This window comes from Thrips palmi, unplaced genomic scaffold (assembly GCF_012932325.1).
Source record: "Thrips palmi isolate BJ-2018 unplaced genomic scaffold, TpBJ-2018v1 HiC_scaffold_2, whole genome shotgun sequence".
Classification (NCBI taxonomy): Eukaryota; Metazoa; Arthropoda; class Insecta; order Thysanoptera; family Thripidae; genus Thrips; species Thrips palmi.
Genome location: NW_023144629.1, coordinates 4219392 through 4236862, shown reverse-complemented (window position 1 = coordinate 4236862; position 17471 = coordinate 4219392). Strand labels below are relative to the sequence as shown.

The 17471-nt window shown below is 47.4% G+C and overlaps 5 protein-coding genes across 6 annotated transcripts; 3 read left to right on the top strand and 2 right to left on the bottom strand.

The window, feature by feature from the left end:
• On the bottom strand, nucleotides 1-4863 carry LOC117647650. Its single transcript, XM_034389523.1, has 8 exons — nucleotides 4702-4863; nucleotides 4179-4301; nucleotides 3975-4085; nucleotides 3659-3895; nucleotides 3303-3553; nucleotides 964-3228; nucleotides 438-852; nucleotides 1-362 (listed from the first exon to the last, which is right to left on the bottom strand). Exons 2-8 carry the CDS (start codon nucleotides 4269-4271, stop codon nucleotides 153-155), a joined length of 3582 nt encoding a protein of 1193 aa, XP_034245414.1. The 5' UTR covers nucleotides 4272-4301; nucleotides 4702-4863; the 3' UTR covers nucleotides 1-152.
• Nucleotides 4864-5103: 240 nt separating this feature from the next.
• On the top strand, nucleotides 5104-6182 carry LOC117647656 (protein JTB). The gene is made up of 4 exons (XM_034389532.1): nucleotides 5104-5336; nucleotides 5541-5719; nucleotides 5809-5902; nucleotides 5978-6182. The coding sequence occupies exons 1-4, from the start codon at nucleotides 5281-5283 to the stop codon at nucleotides 6141-6143; spliced, it is 495 nt and encodes a 164-aa protein (XP_034245423.1). The 5' UTR covers nucleotides 5104-5280; the 3' UTR covers nucleotides 6144-6182.
• Nucleotides 6130-8853, top strand: LOC117647652 (glutathione S-transferase C-terminal domain-containing protein homolog). The gene is made up of 9 exons (XM_034389527.1): nucleotides 6130-6377; nucleotides 6460-6674; nucleotides 6764-6904; nucleotides 7017-7247; nucleotides 7326-7502; nucleotides 7581-7745; nucleotides 7839-8039; nucleotides 8124-8279; nucleotides 8366-8853. Exons 1-9 carry the CDS (start codon nucleotides 6167-6169, stop codon nucleotides 8630-8632), a joined length of 1764 nt encoding a protein of 587 aa, XP_034245418.1. The 5' UTR covers nucleotides 6130-6166; the 3' UTR covers nucleotides 8633-8853.
• LOC117647654 (probable bifunctional methylenetetrahydrofolate dehydrogenase/cyclohydrolase 2) lies at nucleotides 8777-10861 on the bottom strand. 2 transcript variants are annotated; one of them, XM_034389529.1, is made up of 8 exons: nucleotides 10375-10855; nucleotides 10129-10304; nucleotides 9937-10046; nucleotides 9708-9873; nucleotides 9535-9627; nucleotides 9343-9450; nucleotides 9101-9226; nucleotides 8777-8992 (listed from the first exon to the last, which is right to left on the bottom strand). In XM_034389529.1, the coding sequence occupies exons 1-8, from the start codon at nucleotides 10470-10472 to the stop codon at nucleotides 8871-8873; spliced, it is 999 nt and encodes a 332-aa protein (XP_034245420.1). In that variant the 5' UTR covers nucleotides 10473-10855; the 3' UTR covers nucleotides 8777-8870. The 2 variants fall into 2 exon arrangements, with proteins under 2 accessions (XP_034245420.1, XP_034245421.1); XM_034389530.1 differs by lacking the exon at nucleotides 9535-9627 and having other exon boundaries at nucleotides 10375-10861.
• A 1081-nt stretch (nucleotides 10862-11942) lies between these two features.
• On the top strand, nucleotides 11943-14208 carry LOC117647655 (androgen-dependent TFPI-regulating protein-like). Its single transcript, XM_034389531.1, has 5 exons — nucleotides 11943-12322; nucleotides 12887-13024; nucleotides 13203-13420; nucleotides 13859-14010; nucleotides 14090-14208. Exons 1-5 carry the CDS (start codon nucleotides 12161-12163, stop codon nucleotides 14134-14136), a joined length of 717 nt encoding a protein of 238 aa, XP_034245422.1. The 5' UTR covers nucleotides 11943-12160; the 3' UTR covers nucleotides 14137-14208.
• Nucleotides 14209-17471: the final 3263 nt, after the last annotated feature.

Here is a 17471-nt window from a genome sequence, read left to right as displayed (position 1 = left end):
TGTATTGTGTCATGATTAAATTTATTTGATCCCATGACATTTCAATTCATCACATGAACATGGCGATACATATTTGCTTGAACAATTTATAGAACACCATAAATTGCCAGGTATCACAGGAGTATGACTAGTTATTAAGGCACGATGCAGCATCACTTAGTGCAGATGGGGCACTGCTTGAAAGGCTGTTTCTGAAGACAAACCGAGTGGAATGAGTGTTGACAGTAGAAGCTGAGAACCGAGCCTCCAGAGAAAGATGCCAGAGGGAGAAAGCAGTAGACACAGTGGCTCTCTGACAGCTGCAGTTGAAGTCCCCAATGGTGTTCACCATGACCATGAGGAATGCCCAGCTTTCCTGCCAACTAAAAGTATAGCATAAATCAATGCAGGAAAATCACACACAAACGCAGGGGACAGAATCTCAAACACAAACTCACACCAGCAGACATGACATGGAGTTTTTTGTTGTCAGAAAGACCTCTAAGCAACTTTCTCTTGGTTTCATTACTCTCAGGTTCCAATGCAGAAACAAGAAGCAAGTTCTGGTAGAAATCCAAGCTTAGGCTTCCAGCAGGGATTGAATGAGAGTATTTGGAGATAATCTCCAGAGTAGAGTCCACATCGTTTTCAAGTAACATTAAAGAAACTATAGACATCCAAGGTATTGCTTTGAAATGGTTTTTTTCACTTTTGGTATTGCATTGAAGACAGTATCCTTCTTGCAATCGAGCCATCAACTGAAATACCAAGTCCCATGCTGAGGAAGACATCTCTCTGCTTCTGTATTCAAGTTCCTCCTCACAAGTTGTCTGAAGGATGAGAGGTAAAACTTTTTCAATGGAGTCACTTCGTCTGCAAGAAATAATAAAATGTTATAATACTGTACTTTCAAAGCGAAAAGAATACTTTTGAGAAGAAATTGGAAATTTCTGTCAATTTGGTAAGGACTGACATCACACATACCTCAGAATGAGAAGGTGGTACCAAAGCACCCCAGTTCTTTGACACATTGAAAGAGCCTCCAGTAGTCCACTGGCCTTATGGATATGGGCAAGCAAGGCCTGACCCACCCGGCTGAAGGTCATTTCGTGTCTAATCATACCTAAAGGGTAACCACATGTACACTGACAAACTGCATCAGGCTTGTGCAATCTCTCATAAGCCAATCTAGCAAAACTGTAAACTTCTTGATCTTCAAAAAATGTTAGTAAATTTTCAAGTGGCACCTTCTCAAGGTACAAGAGGAACAAATTGTACATTTGCACAGAGTCTTCATTCACTCTGAGTATTGTTCTCAAAACATGTATTACTGGAACATTTTTTCCAATGCTGCGAGATGACTCAACTTGCCCCAGCTGGAACAATACTAGCATGGCATTGAGAATGCGAGGGAGAGGCCAATCTTGTGAGTCATTCTTGGGATCTGTCATCACAATAGGGCTGCACTGGAAGAAATTCATAATAATATTCCAGGAGAAATAATGGCACACAGATCCTGACTCACTGAGAAACTGAAAAGCAGTATGAGGATCCAGCAGTAATTTGCATATCTCCAGAGTGAATCCTAATGCTTGGTCAACTAATAGGGTTTCATCACTGTGGATGAGGCGAATATGCGCAGGGAATAGCTCTTCATTAAACTCAATACAGGGGACATATTGTGCGACCCATTTTAAGAGGGAACCAGATTTCAGGCTAAGTTGAAACTGCTGACGCAAAACAACTAGGAATTCCTTTTCAAAGTGGTCATGGAAAGGGAAAGAAACGGCTTCATATGTGTTTAGCCACTTTCCAAAACTGTGGGTGGGCTCTGTTGAATCACTGAGGTCCTTCCCTTGATCATCTCTAGAAGACTGTCTAAACTTTCCATATAGAGAAGCAAAACAGTCTAACATTTCATGCTCCAACTCCTGCAAATCGTTTCCATTGTCCACTTTGAGGGAAGCAATTTGTTGACATTTTTCGATCAAAGGCAATACAGGCAGCATTGAAGATTTCTCCTTGGAGACAGCAAATATGTCTTGGTCTTCATCATCATTAGATTCTTCCACATGTGATGATGCTAAATCAAGTCTGTTAATACTTTTTTCAACACTCAGACAACTCTCATCTTGACCTCTTAACTTTTCCTCAAGATTTTGCCATTTTTCTTTAAGTGACTTTGTGCCATTAGAAATGGTGCCAGACACCGTGGTGGTGAGGTTTTTCAGTGCCATTATTGTCTCTGCAGATGTGAGGGAAGACAAAGGTAAATCAGGAAAGGGGTCATAGTCCTCATCACTATTAACATTTGAGTGTTCTGATTGCAGTGGCAAGGAAGAAATAGATGGCAAAATACTCTTTTTAAAAATGCCATTCAAAGTTTCGCTTTCACCACTGTCTTGAGAGGAACAATGTTGCTTCCCCTGCAAGGTGGGGTAAAAATCCACTGATAAATCATTAGCATCCAACTTGTCAGATGTATGGACTCGAGGATTCTTAGTTCTAATTTCCTCTTTCCTAGAGAGCAGGTGTGCATTTCCAACAATGAAGATACCAGATTTTAACATCTGAGCTTGTTCTTGATTCTGAGTGTTTTTAGATACTTCACTTAAGAGATCTTGAAGTTTCTCTGAAATTTCTTGATCTAATGAGTCTTCCCCCTCTTCATCCTTGATCTTGTCAAACAAATCAACTAAAACATGCATTTTCAGAGAGACACCAGCCAACTTTTTCAGAATATCAGAATGAGCTGCACAAAGTTGAGCACAATACAAATACTTCCTCTGAAGGTATGACCTAACAAGAAATTTATCAATTGGTATGACAGAGATAGCATGAAGTCTACTGTCACCCATCCAAAGGTACAAAATTTCTCCGACTACACACATATCTATAATATTTCTGAATTGATCAGTCCACAAAATAACATCACTGGTCATTGGGTCAAGGACACACAATCCATTTGAATCATAAGTTACTATGAAATTGTCTGCAACTATGTTAAGTTTCATGAACTGAGCCAAATGTTTTGGTTGTGGAGCCTCAGATGTCTCTTGAGGGACTCCCAGACCAGGTGGTTTTATTACACTTGCTGGACTAGTTGACCGCAACTGCTTGAATTGATGAGTGCTCACCACAGCTCCATCAACTCGTACCTCCCAGAGTCGCAGCCCTGGCCGAGCACAAAAAAGTTTCACATTTTGGAAGTGTTTGTCCGTTAACAACCACTCTCCATCATTAAGTGAGCTGAAAATACAAAACAACAGAATAAAACAATTTTTAAGAGCACAAAATGAGAGAAAAGGTAAAGGAAAAAATACCTGAACGGATTGTAGGAATCTTTGAGGTCAGCATTATTGTCAAGAATGTCTATAGAAGTTTCATGAGAATCAACCTGATAAAAGCAGGCTCCAAATTCCCCATCACGTTGGCGAGTTCCTATCTGACGGTATTGCTCTCTTAGTGTGTCACAGAGGTAAGAGCGGGTGGTTGTCGAGGCAAGTAGCAGGTAACTACAGGTGTCCAACTGAACAACTGAAGAATCAAGCTGCATCAATGCCACAGCAGGAGTCTGATAAAGAAACACACATGAAACCTCTTTCCAGTACATGTAAGCAAAACATACTACAAAAAGGAAGAATACTTTTAGTAAAATTTGAAAGAGAATGGTTATTACCAAATATGAAGCCACACTGATGACAGATATTTGACCACTGTTATCACCAACATACAACTGGCTGCTACTGTTATTCCACTGAAGGGCAGTCACTTCTCTCCCTTCGTGAACAGAGGACAAAATTCGTCGATTTACTGATGAACCATTGTGCTCAAGGACACAACTGGTGCCTCTTGCAGTAGAAAAACCAAACCACTTCTCGTTGGGAGAAATTGTGACACAAGTAACTGGACCCTCCTAAAACCAAAGAAGAAATGTTATGAAAATTAAATGAAAATCATGTTTAGAATTACCGTGTAACAAAAGATAAACAAACCTTGTTAGGTACTAATGACTTAAATGTGAATGTCTGTCTGTTATAAACATAAAGACCACCACTGGTAGCACCAAATATAATAAAATTTTCAGATGCCGCAAAAGACAAAAACTAGAAGACAAAAAGGGGCATGAATACTACTTGCAAACACTCCTAAATAATGAAACAATGCTAGTAATAATGATGCCTTAATTATAAAAGTACCTTGATGCGGTTTGAAGTTTTCAAAGGAGAAGAGAGACTAGATGTGTCATCAGTCTCAACAAGCACATACATCATTTTCACTACTTCCTGCATTTTGTGCTACGTAATAACAATTGATGTTTACTACAACAAAGAAGGGACGGTTTGTATTTATTATTACCTTGATGAAAAAGGGGTTTGAGAACAAAGTGAGAAATCTTCAGGCTCTTTGAGGCAAACAGAAAGCACAGGGAAAAACAAATGTGAAGATTACATAACATGCACACTTGCATCCGCCCACCCAATTTCCAGCTTCCACAATTAAAAGCTACGTGGGCGGCGGGAAGAAAGAATCGCCGCTCCTTGAGACAACATTTTTAATGCCAACATGTATGGAAACCAGGCAAACAAGTGCAAAAGGCAGCTTGTTTTCGCTGATTCTCTGTTTCACTGTCACTCTCCCTCCGTCGTACCCGCGCTTCCCTGCTCATGAGGTTACCGCATCTGTTTCAAATTTGGACGATGTCCTCTCGTAATAACTTACGTCAACTTGAATACGACAAAAAAGTACTCGAAGGCCAAACATCAGTAGAGTTTATGAACATGAATACGCTAAGGAGAGGTGAATTTAACAACTTGTTGCTCAAAACTCGCAGAGCAACACACATCGCACTCATGGACTGAAACAAAACAAATAAATTGACCTGTTAACTTCTCATAGCACGGCCTTCCAGCAAAACTTAGGGAATTCTAAACACGTGTCATCACTACCAACCTATAGTACTAATTACCCAAATATGAAAAGATGCTGGTGCTCTCATATGATGAAATCATACTACTGCCAATGCAAAAACGTATGAAATTTTTATTTTCTTATGTTCTTGGCATTATGTTATTCTGATTTGTATAATAAAAAATATTTGCTCAGAAGAAAATGTTGGTTGTTCTGCAAATTATCTTGCAAGCACTTTTTAGGTTAATGCTGCCCTTAGTCACCCAAATCAACAGACTTTTCGTTGATTTGATAGCAAAAAGTTTTGTTTAGAAGTTGATTTGGACGGCTGACGGTCATACGTCATGCAGGTTGCAACCCTTTTGGCTTCCTTTCTCCAGTCCCGCTAACATGATAGAGTTCTGCTCCGAGAGACGTATGTTCATAGCCATTGGCTTACTAGGAGGGTAAGTGTTAGCATTTTGCACCCTTTCTCATTAGTTTCCTCTTTCGCGACATTCTCCTGAATTATTGGGGACTTCCCTGATGGAGACTTCTCGCCCACCACAGTTTTCTTCTCTTTGACTGGGGATGCCGATGTAACATATTGTCGATGATTTTCAAAAAAATATTTTCCATTGTTATTAATAATCCAGCCTTGACTTTTACAGAGTGACTTTATTAGTTCTGATATTGGAAGGACGGTGGACGTGGTCTGCCACTGCGGCCAGAGGTACCGTTGCCCCCTCTGCCTCATCAGTCTCGTCAGCCTCGTCACCTCAAGCGACCAACACTTCCTGCTGGCTGCATGAAGAATATGAAGTTGTGGAAGAATGTCATCCATGTACAGGTAAATTTTGGAACAATTTTGAACCCGACTTTTTCCTTTGAAAGTTCAGCCCTCAACTTATGTCATTGTGTTGCCTGTTTGGTTTTTAGATTTTGAAGTTGCAAGTAAAAGCATTAAGGAGTGCATTCCAACTAAGTTCAAGGAAGTAGTTAAGTGCAGGATATCTGGACGTGCTGTTAGAAGGTAGTGTCATAGGATTTAAAATTGTGTCTAAGAATTCAAATGACCAGAAATAATGGAGGTTCTGTGTGTTTACAGCTGTCAAAAAGTGGTTTGGCTTGAGGAGCGAAAATTCTGGCTGTTTGAGGTTTTTACACTGTGTGGAGCTCTTATATCTTCCTTGGCTGTATTCATTCGTCAGAGGCAGCTAGATAGACGAATGATGAAACGGTTACAAGCTCAACTTTCTACTACTTGTGCTTGATTCAGAATAATTAATTTACTACAATGGGTACTTTGTATCTCAATGCTTTTGGCAAACTGGAGGATTCTTCAAGAGCTGTCCCTGTTGAGACCTTTGTTGTCCTCCATGCCATCAAAAGCCTAGATTTACAAAGTGGTGCATCTCCCATTCATATTGTCCTAGTAGAATCAAATGGAGACTTGCTAAGTCCAAGTGTACCTGTGGATGTTGATATCTTCTCTCACATCAGTGTAGGTAAGGAAAGAGTTTTACAATGTTGTTGTGAAATTACAAATTAGCCTTGGTTGTTCCTTAATAAATTTTCTGCTTTTAACAGAAGTTTCTCATTCAGCTCTACCTTATCAAGCTAAAGTCTGTAAATTGCCCGCTTTTGTGGCAAAGGAAAAAGGCCTCCTTCAAACAGTGGCTGGGCTGAGTTCTGTTCTCCGTAAATTGTTGTTCGTTAACTCTCAAGACCATCCATTATTAGGATTTCGTCAGTCATGCCTCATTGCCTGTGCTGAAGTTTCTGTGTGGACTCGTTTTTGTGAGGTGATAATTCTATCAATTTTATTTCTCCAAGTTAAGGTTTCCTTATGATTGCAAGTATCCTTGGCTGACAGCATCAATTTGTTCATCAGGTTGACATCATTAATTCCGTAAAAGACATGCTTCTTAGAAACTCTCAGTCGTACTTGGAATATATTCCCATTGATGTTGCCCGCTTAGAGGAACATTTGTCACATGCCCCACGCCTCCACAATGTTCGAAAACATCGTCAGGTGATTTAATTTGCTTATTGCAGTGGAGTGATTGGTGGAGGAAATAGCGTGTGTTTTAATGCTGTAGCTACAGAAAAGTTTGTTAAAAATCAATTATTTTTTCTGTTTTTAGGCTTATGCTAAAACTATTGGAAGCACAGAGTCGGAAGCTGAGGTGCCCCACTTGTTTGCTGAGGGTCCATCCATGACTTTGGCAGATGTTATTTTATTTCCATGCTTTTTTATACTCCTGAGCAGTTTTCCTGAGCATGTATTAGTTGAAACAGTTCCTCTAGTGTTCTCCTGGTATGCCAGGGTTTTGGCCTCTGAGCAACTTCTGAATGGAGCTGAACTGCTCTTAAAGGTAAGTTTTGTAATTTTGGTATAGTGAAAACTGTAGTAATGCCTAACTTCTTCATAATCAGTAATTATGGTGTTACAGTTGGCCTCAATTTTACCAGTTCCTTCAGACCTTGACAAAAGTTCATATAACTTGCCCTTAGTACCTAAAGAAAGCCTGTACAAATGTGATCCATCTCGGTACAAACCTCGCAGCAACAAAATGTACACACAGCAGGAAGATGTAGAAGCATCATTGGCCATTGTCAACACTTTGATGGTGAGTACCACCCTTCTCCTGCCCATTCAGTGTGTACTGTAACCATTTACATGTTGGTATTTTTTATTATGACTTTAGTCTGAGCATGAGATTATTCAAACAACAAAACCGTTTGGGGATGAAATTGAATTGCTATGGCAAAATTTACCTCTTGAAATTCAACCAGAGGGAGGACATGTCCCAGAGAAACGTCAAAGCCGCAAAGCAGAGCAATTGCAAAATATGGCAAAAGCTGTCATGAAGGTAAAGAAACACTAATTTTAAACTTATACTTAGTAGGCTTTTAAAATAATGTATAACTAATTCTGTTTTACTTTTTAAAATAAATCTGAGTAGTTGGCTCAGCCAGGTCATATTCTGGTGGACTTCTGCTCAGGGAGTGGCCACCTGGGCCTTCTCTTGGCATGGGTTCTGCCTTCCTGCACTGTGCTTCTTCTGGAGAACAAAGACAAATCATTGCAGCGGGCTGTAGATCGCATTGAGAAATTGGGTCTTAAGAATGTGGAGCTGGTCCAAGGCAACATTGATTACTTCCAGGTACACAAAAAATAACTGATAATTTATAAGGAGGAAATGCAGTGTTTGAATTTAGTGTTTTTATTGGCTTGGTTTTGGTTTCAGGGTGAATTTGATATTGGCATTGCATTACATGCTTGTGGTGTTGCATCAGACATAGTGCTTCAACTTTGTGAATCAAAACGGGCTGCTTTTGTGGTATGCCCCTGCTGCTACGGCTCAATCCAAAGTGGACATACAGTGTCTTACCCAAGAAGCCAAGTTAGTATAATATTAACATTCAAGGATGCTCAATTTACTTTCCTAACTGTAGCAGGCTCTATAAATTTCCTTGTGGTATTTTTTAGCTATTTCAAGATTCCTCATTGGGGATGAAAGACTACTTGGTTCTTGGTCATTGTGCCGATCAAACACACGGAGAAGAAGGGTGCAAAACAGCTCAAGGGAACTTGTGCATGGCTGCTATTGATACTGATCGACTTTTGCATTCACATGAAGGAGGCTACTATGTTCATTTATCCAAAATGGATCCACCTACCTGCAGTCCAAAAAATAACTTGTTGGTAGGAATTCCCCAAGAAAGGGCAGACTTCAAAGTTGTTACTAACGCCTAGAAAATGGCACCAAACTTATAGAACTAATGCACTGTTTTAAAGTCAATACTATACACTGACTGAATTAATTATCATGTTCATAACAGTGAGAGCAAAGTCTACCGTGCATTTAAGAAAAAATGAATTATGTGTAATTTTGTTCTATTTCTTTTAATAAGTCACATAGTTTTATTTTATTAATTCAAATGTTGTTGTATAAATAAATGCTGCTATTTTTTAAACAAGGTGTCTTAGTTTCTTATCCTTTCCCTCTCATCTGCAGTTTGTATGCTAGCACTGTGTTTTTTAAAAGCATGGCTACTGTCATGGGCCCTACTCCACCTGGTACTGGAGTCAGAAATCCTGCAATTTTGCTAACACCTGAAAGCAGACAGTATCTGTTGAACAATGCAACTTCATTCACACTTATCAGTAAAGAACAAAGAAAACAAAATTAAAAGCAACATTCTAAGTACTGGCTTCACCCACCATCAAAGTCAACATCTCCAATCAGACGAGTTTCTTTCAGTTCTTCATTATGTATCCTAGTTATTCCAACATCAATAACACAAGCTCCAGGCTTCACCATGCTGGAACTGATCAGGCCGGGAACACCTGCCAAATAAAACCAAAAATATCTCAGGTTGTCCTTATGAGAAAACAAAAGCAGCTTTATAAATAAATGTGCTGTTACAATCCAAATAAATCATTTATAAAAGAAAAATTCTTACCAGTGGCTGAGATTAAAATGTCTGCTGATTTAGTTAGTGATGACAAAAGACTCAATGGTGTATGTCGATGGCAAATTGTTGTAGTTGCATCCATACCAGGAGACCCACCTAAGAAAATGAGAAAATTTAAAAGATCCTATGACAAACCAAAGCTGCCTCCAAACAATTTGATACAAGGAAATGATGTCATACCAAATCCACTGGAATGAAGTGTCATAGCTATAGGGAAACCTACATTTTTTGACCTGCCACATATGACAGCATGTTTGCCTTTCGTTTCAATTCCTTCAGAAAAGGTAAAAATTAGGATATATACGTAATATGACTTTTATGCAACAAGGAATTCAGAAGAATAAAGTCCTTACCTGTGCTAGTGATGAGATCATGCACGGCCATTGCAGTACACGGCCACAGAGCATTCATACCAAGGGCAAACCGACCCATATTGAAGAAATTGAATCCATCCACATCTTTGAGAGGAGCAATTGTATTGCATATAGTTCGCTCACAGATGTGGTTTGGGAGCGGCAACTAGAAAAAGGTGGTTTAGAACACTTACAAATATAATGAAAGCACACACACAGAAATATTTACCTGAACCAAAATTGCGTTGACGTTTACATCCTGATTTAGAGAATCCAATAAACTCACAAGATCTCTTTCTGAACATGAGTTTTCCAAATAGATTGTGTTTGTAGAAATACCTGCAAAACAAAATAAAGTTCTATGGCATCAAAAAAATTACAATTACTCAAATTTATTGGTGAAATTTGTTCAACAACACACCAACAGCTTTAGCAGCCATCATTTTTCTTTTGATATAAACATGGCTAACATAGTCGTCACCCACTAAGACAGTAGTGAGCTGAGGTCGATTCCCTTCGAGCAACGACACTTCTTTCTTGAGTTCATCTTGAATAGAATTGGCTCGTTTGACTCCATCTATAATTGAAGCTTTACACCTAACCGAAAAAGGGAAAAAAATTGAAGTTAGCAACATGAAAAAGAGTTAATATTGGAAACAAACCGTACCTAGAATGCGAAGAATGGATTTGTCTATGTTTACAGCTGATGGCCTGGGTCGAGGTTATGTTTTCTGTCAGTCCAATGACTTTAAGGACGGCCCTCATGTCTCCAGAACGTCAAATCCACAGGAGTTTCTCATCAGCCAAAGTTTAAACCAGACGCAAATTAATCAGCCGCAATGCACAGTTTGTCAAGGAGAAATACACATTCACAGAGGCAACGACTTCTCGTAAACTGATCCCATTCTCGTAGCAGACGGCACGTCGGTGGGTAGTGCCGGTCCCCGTCAGCAGATGGCAGCACGGTGATGTCTGCTGGCTGCTGGCCGCCGCGGCAGTAGGCAACCCATTCGACGCGCGGCCGTGCAGTGCAGGTCGCCTTGACTTTCGAACGGCGGCCGTCGGCCGCGCTGCAGAGCACTGCACAGCACTGCAGAGGGAAGACCGACGGCAGTTATTTATTTACTGAAGCGTCTCCGCAAGAAGTAAAGTGAAATATCGCAGCACGAGTCTCTCTTTCGCCCCTCCCGAGGGCACTCGAGCCCCCTCCCCCTCGCCCTCCCCTGGGCCACCACAGAGCCAGCGCCAGTGACCCTGGCCGGGCACAGAGATACGGCGGGACAGCACTGACCGGCAGTGCATCATCAGGGCGGGCTGGACGGCCAGGACCACAGTACATTATCAACACAATCGCGTGGCATAGGCCGGGCCAGGCCGGGCCGTGTGCGGGGCAGCGGGCACAGCGGGCCGGGATGGGATTTCATAACCGGTTATCGGCACCAGGCCTGCAATAACCGTTTCACTTACCAGACGCGCCAACAATTTAGGCTTTTCATGCGCGGGAAAGGAGTAAGGGAAAAAAAGGGGGTTTCGATTATTAGCGGGTGTCGATGGATCGGGTGCCGTGAAATGTCACATATCATATTCGGAAGCCCGAAAAAATTGTGGCGTTGCAGATAACTTTTCCCCGGTTGTTTTTCAACTGTGGTCATATTTTTGTCATTACCTGCGCAGACCTAGCGTGCGATGCGGTTCCATGAGGTTCTCCCGCCACACCACGCCAAGCCTGCCACAGTGTAGTGGCGTGGCTCCGTGTTGATGAGACAGCCGCGACCGCGGAGTAGCACGAGTCGCTGTTGTGTCTGCGCCCTGCGCAGTGTGTCAGGTAAGAGCAGTTGGAGGCGAGCCTCCTTTTTCGGGACGCTTGATCCGAAAACGGCCTAGGCGGACTCCATCTGAATAAACCTTGAAAAAGTTCTCAGGAAAGTGATAGTGAACGTGCACTATCTCACGGTACGAGTTATTGGAATCAGCCGGTCTGAACCGCGAAAACACGGAATGACAGCAAAGTCGTCTCGATGCTGAGAACGAGAACCCGCTTAGGAAGGATGGTCTGCGACCGCCTGCGTGGGAGTACTCTGCTTTTGGCCCCTGCCATGTTTTGCAAACTAACAGCGTAAAAAAATGTGAAGAATGCCAATGTGAGATTGTGTGTTCCCTCCCACATAAACATATTCCCACTGGCTTCGCTTTTCGTTTATTTCTCGCTTCATCAAGTGGGCTGGCAAGCCGGCAAGCGCGAGCGAGCAGCAGTTGGCTATCAGCTGTCTTTGCTGTCTGCCGCTCGGCACCGCACGGCACCGCACGGCTAGAGGGCCCGGCAGCACAGCCAGCACTGCCGGCACCAGCACTGCGCAGCGCGAGTGGCACGGAGCTCACGGAGCGGCCCGCGGAGTGGCAGCGCGTCCCCGCGATTTCGTGACGAGCACGCACGCACGCACGCACGCGGCAACATGGCGGCCGCCATCCTGTTCAACACCATCGCGCACGCCACCACGCTGTTCTACTATGTGCACATCCTGCGCGCCATCGCCGCCATCCAGGCCGAGCCCACCTCCACCATCGTGCGCGACTTCATGGACTTCAAGACCAAGTTCTTCACCATGTGGGGCGTGGTGAGTGTACTGTACTCGGGGCACTCGGGCCCGGATGGGTTGCCTACTGGCGCCACCTGGCGGCGACAGTGGGAGTCTGGTCTAGCGCATCGCGCTAAGTAAGGCTGCATTTGGCGGCATTTGGCCCATTTGACTGTACCGGTCGCGCAGGATGGGTTGCCTACCGGCGCCACCTGGCGGCGACAGTGGGAGTCTGGTCTAGCGCATCGCGCTAAGTACGGCTGCATTTGGCGGCATTTGGCCCATTTGACTGTACCGGTCGCGCAGGATGGGTTGCCTACCGGCGCCACCTGGCGGCGACGGTGGGAGTCGGGTCTAGCGCATCGCGCTAAGTAAGGCTGCATTTGGCGGCATTTGGCCCATTTGACTGTACCGGTCGCGCAGCCTTCACTGTACCCAAACGGTGCTGAGTAGATTTGACTACATCTTACAGTCAAATCAGCGAAACGCAGAGAGGCGAGTGCGTGTCGAGCGGAACGCCCTGCCTGGAGCTCCGCCGGCGCGGCGTGGCGTGGCGTGCGTGCGTGCGTTTGACCGTTTTGCCCGTTCTGCCCCTTTTGACAGGCCGCCCAGCTGGTGCTGTTCGCGCTGTGCGTGCTGCACGACGTCGCCCGCCTGCTCCCGGCCGACAACGCGGTGCGGCGCGGCGCGCGGAGCCTGCGCGACCTCATCCTGGTGGCGGTGGCCGCCCCGGGGGCCTTGGTCAGTACCTCCACGACGAGCTCCGCGACCTCCAGGCCTGGCTGGCTAGCTCCAGCAACAACCCGGAACTAGCCGAATAGTCCAGGAGTTCCTCGGAGCCACAGGCGCGGACTTCTCGTACTTTTTAAAAAATTGCTTGCATAACAATTAATCATCGTGGGAACCGTGTACCTTGCAGACGGTCTCGGCTATGTTCTGGAGCCTCTTCAAGCTGGACCGCAACATGGTGATGCCCGCCGAGCTGGACGCCCTGATCCCGACGTGGCTCAACCACACCATGCACACCTTCGTCGTGGTCCTGGTGGTGGTGCAGATGCTGGCCGAGCCGCACTACGCGCCGTCCAAGACCGCCACACTCACCGTCGGCACCTTCTTCACCGTGGCCTATAACTCCGTGTACGTACGGCTCGCTCGTCATGCACATTCCGATTGCCATCGCGGCTCGCGGCCACGAACCACGCGAGACTGATTCGAGACCGTCCGTTCAGCGAGCGGCAACTTTATGCTACTTTTTCACCCCCTCCGTACTCCGTCCTGCTGTTGGGGCGCGGCAAAAAAGGCTGATTGACAAACGATCCCGGTCGCGGTTGGAAACATTATTTGTGTGCACCGACCTTGGCCTTGCTCGCGTTGCGTCGGCCGGCTCGGAATAGGAGCAAGATACAAGATAAAGCCCGCGGGCCGTCCTTTCGGTCCTTTCACCTTCGCGAGCAGTGCCAACCCGACGGGACGAAAGTGTTCGCTCACTTGTTGAAGCATCCGGCTCCTGTTCGCCTTTTTGAGCAGAGCCAACCTGACGGAACAATAAATGTGTACTGTTGTTTTCTTCGGCAGGTTCTTCTACGAGTACTGGCTGTCGCGCCGCTGGATTTACCCCGTTTTCTCGATCCTCTCCTGGCCGGGCCGCGTGGCCCTCATCGGCTTCACGTCGGTCATGTTCCTCACCCTGTCGCTGGTCGTCAGGTCCTTCGTCAAGACGCGCTGGGGTGGGTGCACTGCGCGCCATTTCAATGGAAATGACTTTGTTTTTATAAACAATAATAATCCATTTGTGTCTGTTGCCAGGTCCCCCTCCCAAGATCAGCCACAAATCCACCAAGAAGCAGAATTAAGACTGACACGACCACATTGTTGTTACCCTTTCAAAATCGTTATGTTAATAAATTTTATTTTTTGTTATGAAACTGTCATGTCAATAGTTATTTTTTTTTTTTTTGTAATAAAAGTCCGATCTGCGAGCGTTGTGTCGTGGAAGGGGCCACACAAATTGATGGTGAACCAGCTTTACTTTGGCGACGGTGGCGACGCGATGATGATGAAGGCTTTTCTCTTCCCGGTTTGATTGAATATGATTGAGCAGTCGGTCGGGATCACCATGGCCCAAAGCTTGTTGCTCGTCTGGGTGGCCGGGTCGGAGGGCGCTTCCCAGCCGGACGATTCACAAGAGCGGTTCTGTCTCCCTCGCACCCTCACGGAGAGCCCCGTGAGTGCGACAGAGCGACGGAGCGTCTATTCAGAATCGCTCGGCAGGCTATCGCGCCGCCGGCGCAGCGCACTCGGCCGCCAGACGCGACAAAAAAAGGACAAATCGAACCGAACAATTTTTTTAAGGTTCACCATCTTTCACGCATCGGGGAACTCGGGCACTGTCGAGCAAATTACGGCAACTCGCTCCGGTTGTTTCCCGTTCCGCTGTCTTATTTACGGATCCCGACCGAAGCCGACTTTGGCTGTCAGTGCCAGTGCGGTGCAGCACCAGTGCAGCACCGCCTTGCCGTCCCTCTGACGCGCGCTGAGGCGAAGCGGGCGAAGCGACTACGCGGGGTTCAAAGTTTAGAGCGTGGAGGAGGCGGTGACAGCTCCCGACTTGCACTAAAACTCCTTACTCCACACGTTGTCTGTTTCGGAAATCGCTCACAAAGAAAAATCTTTGTCTCTAAAACGTATGCCATTTTTCGGACTGTTTTTTTTTGCAGAACATTTTGTTTTTTGTGATGTGGATGTTGCAGCGGCAGGATTTAGCGGCCTACCGTGTGCGTGCGCCCTGTTACAGCGCCGCCAGATGGCTCGGAGTGCCCCGCCCCGGATGAAGCGGTGTTGTGCTGTGTCGTGCGCTCCGCCCGACAGACTCAGCCTGTGGACACGCGGGTAGGCAGGCCGCTCAGCACCGCTGCGGCGTGGCGGCTGTGATTGCCTACCTAAGACCGACTTCCTGGCTGGCGCTGGTGGCAGGCACCCCTTGCTGCAAAGGGTCTGATGCCGACCGGAAGATGCAACGGGTGAAAGGGGGAGGGTCATGAGCACGCCGCCGCCGTCTTGAACTTGACGATCGGGAACCTTTGTGTGGCCGATGACGCGGAAAATGGCGGTCAGCCAGGAAGGCCGGGAAAGCGGCGCTAGACCCTCTAGACCCCGTTTTGCCCGTTTGGAATGGAATAGTGGGCCGTGCTCTAGGGACATTGGAATCGCAGCGCGGGGCGGCCAGGGGCGGCGGCACAGCACCACCACGCCAAACACACTCGGAACTCCCTCTTTTTGCCGTTTGTTTGCGCGGCTGTCGACGGCGGGAGTAAAAAGGCCAGCCAGCATAGAGTCCGCGCGCAAAAACTAATTCCCAGCTCGGCTAATTTTTAGGAAAGGCACTTTGCGCCGTTTTAGTGATCTCTCTCGCGCGGCTGGAGATCTCCTGCAGGTGCAAAGAATTCCCCACGTCGGCTAAAGCGCTAACCAGTTGAAAACGCCGGTGCTAAATTTCTCAACGGAAGGGCTTATAGCTCTGGAGTGAAAATTATTCTTTTGCGTGCGGCCCGCGTCGGTCCGCGTGGTGTTGCTTTGCTTTCGATTGGGTGTTGCGCGGCGGCGGCTGGCGTGCCGGGCCGTGGCGTGCCGCGCCGAGGAGGCCGAGGAGGCGAGGAGGCCGAGACCACCCCGACGGCGGCCCGCTCGCCCCGGCCGCCCCGGCCTGCCCGCTTATCGCGCACGTCCTGTTACCTCCTGTTTTCTGAGGCGGTGGGGACCGAAGGCCCCAAGGCCCGGCCAAGGCCCGAAGGGGACCACCTCGCGGCGGAAACGAGAAACGGCGAGGAAACGGGGCGGGGCCGCGTCGCCCCGTCCACGCCATGCGGCGCCAGGAGGTAAACCAGACGGCGCGGCGCGGCACGGCAGGGCATGATTAACCCCGCCAGACGCGCCGAAAGTAACGACAACGCTTTTAGCCAGGATGCGGACTGCACCCCGCCGCGCCCCGCCCCGCCCCGCCCCGCCCCGCCAGCTCCGGGGCGTCGGGACCCTCGCCTAGCCCAGCCTCGGCGGAGACATCGCGCCTTGGCGTTTAAAATCCAATAAGCAGGCAAAGTGGCGAGTCTTATGAATTACTCCAAATCCAGACGCGTTAATTAAGCCGGGACAACGAAGGGGTTCCAGAAGAGGCCCCTTCCTTGCGACGCCGGGGGTGCGGCTCTTTTCTGTTCCTTATTTAGCAAAACCCCCCTTTTCTCCCTACACCAAATTAGAGGGTAGGAGGAAAATACATAATAAAACGGTGGCGGTATTTGAGCGGCGCTCTCGGACCATAATCACCGCGATATTGAAATACCGGCGCCGGGCGCCGTGGCGGCAGGTTAGCGGTTTTTACCCCTATCGTGCGACGGCCTGCTTTTTTTTCACCCTCAACGACCCCATCCGAAAAGGGGCACCCTCCCTTATCGGGCGTGTCGTGTCCCGGGCATGCCACGCCACGCGGTTTATTATTTTCCGTGCAGTCCAAAAGCAAACTGGGCGAGGGCGTGTGTCCATGTCCACGCAAGAACAAGGCACCCCGGGTCGGCCGGCCGGCCACCCGGGCCGCCGGGCCCCTTCACTTATTTTGTTAAGATGCCGATCATTTTCGTCACGCGGAAGAAATTAGCGCGATTACCATCAGCGTGTGACAGGGCCGGGGGCGGGGCGGGGCGGGGCGCGCGGCAGGGGTGGCCGGACGACGGCCGCGCCCGCCCCGCCACGGTCGAGGGGCGAAGCGGCAAATTGAAAATTTGCATACGAATGTGACGCAGTGGGACTGGCCGGCCAAGCCGACCGACCAGCCAGCCCGCCCGGGCCGGACACGCCGGCTGCACTTTTGGTGCACTTTGACTCGGCGTGGGCGGGCCGGGGCGGGGCGAGGAAGGGTCCGGCCGGGCATGTGGCCGTCGACGTCTAATTATACCGATGATTATGCTAATCGGCGGCGGTGCTGCGAAGCCATGGCGAAGCACAGCGAAGCGACTGCGAAACGTCCCCACCCGTTCGTTCGAGTGCGTGTCGCCGGCGTGGCGGCGCCGGCAGAGACACGGTGGTCAGTCGGACCATTTTGGCGAGTAACGACTTCTTGCGCGGTGGGGGCGTGCTTCTTCTGCGGGCTGCGTGTGCCCGGGGTTTGCCTACGCCAGCGCGCGCGGTCGCACGGACA

Coding starts and splice junctions, on each gene's coding strand:
- LOC117647656 (XM_034389532.1), top strand. CDS start 5,281: ATGATAGAGTTCTGCTCCGAGAGACGTATGTTCATAGCCATTGGCTTA. Junction 5,720..5,808: donor AGAATGTCATCCATGTACAG/GTAAATTTTGGA, acceptor TTTGGTTTTTAG/ATTTTGAAGTTGCAAGTAAA. Junction 5,903..5,977: donor TCTGGACGTGCTGTTAGAAG/GTAGTGTCATAG, acceptor GTGTGTTTACAG/CTGTCAAAAAGTGGTTTGGC.
- LOC117647655 (XM_034389531.1), top strand. CDS start 12,161: ATGGCGGCCGCCATCCTGTTCAACACCATCGCGCACGCCACCACGCTG. Junction 13,025..13,202: donor TGGCCGCCCCGGGGGCCTTG/GTCAGTACCTCC, acceptor TGTACCTTGCAG/ACGGTCTCGGCTATGTTCTG. Junction 13,421..13,858: donor ACCGTGGCCTATAACTCCGT/GTACGTACGGCT, acceptor TTTCTTCGGCAG/GTTCTTCTACGAGTACTGGC.
- LOC117647650 (XM_034389523.1), bottom strand. CDS start 4,271: ATGCAGGAAGTAGTGAAAATGATGTATGTGCTTGTTGAGACTGATGAC. Junction 3,896..3,974: donor AGTCATTAGTACCTAACAAG/GTTTGTTTATCT, acceptor CTTTGGTTTTAG/GAGGGTCCAGTTACTTGTGT. Junction 853..963: donor TACCACCTTCTCATTCTGAG/GTATGTGTGATG, acceptor TATTTCTTGCAG/ACGAAGTGACTCCATTGAAA.
- LOC117647652 (XM_034389527.1), top strand. CDS start 6,167: ATGGGTACTTTGTATCTCAATGCTTTTGGCAAACTGGAGGATTCTTCA. Junction 6,675..6,763: donor TGTGGACTCGTTTTTGTGAG/GTGATAATTCTA, acceptor TTTGTTCATCAG/GTTGACATCATTAATTCCGT. Junction 8,040..8,123: donor GCAACATTGATTACTTCCAG/GTACACAAAAAA, acceptor TTTTGGTTTCAG/GGTGAATTTGATATTGGCAT.
- LOC117647654 (XM_034389529.1), bottom strand. CDS start 10,472: ATGAGGGCCGTCCTTAAAGTCATTGGACTGACAGAAAACATAACCTCG. Junction 10,305..10,374: donor ATCCATTCTTCGCATTCTAG/GTACGGTTTGTT, acceptor TTTTTCGGTTAG/GTGTAAAGCTTCAATTATAG. Junction 9,451..9,534: donor ACTTCATTCCAGTGGATTTG/GTATGACATCAT, acceptor TCATTTTCTTAG/GTGGGTCTCCTGGTATGGAT.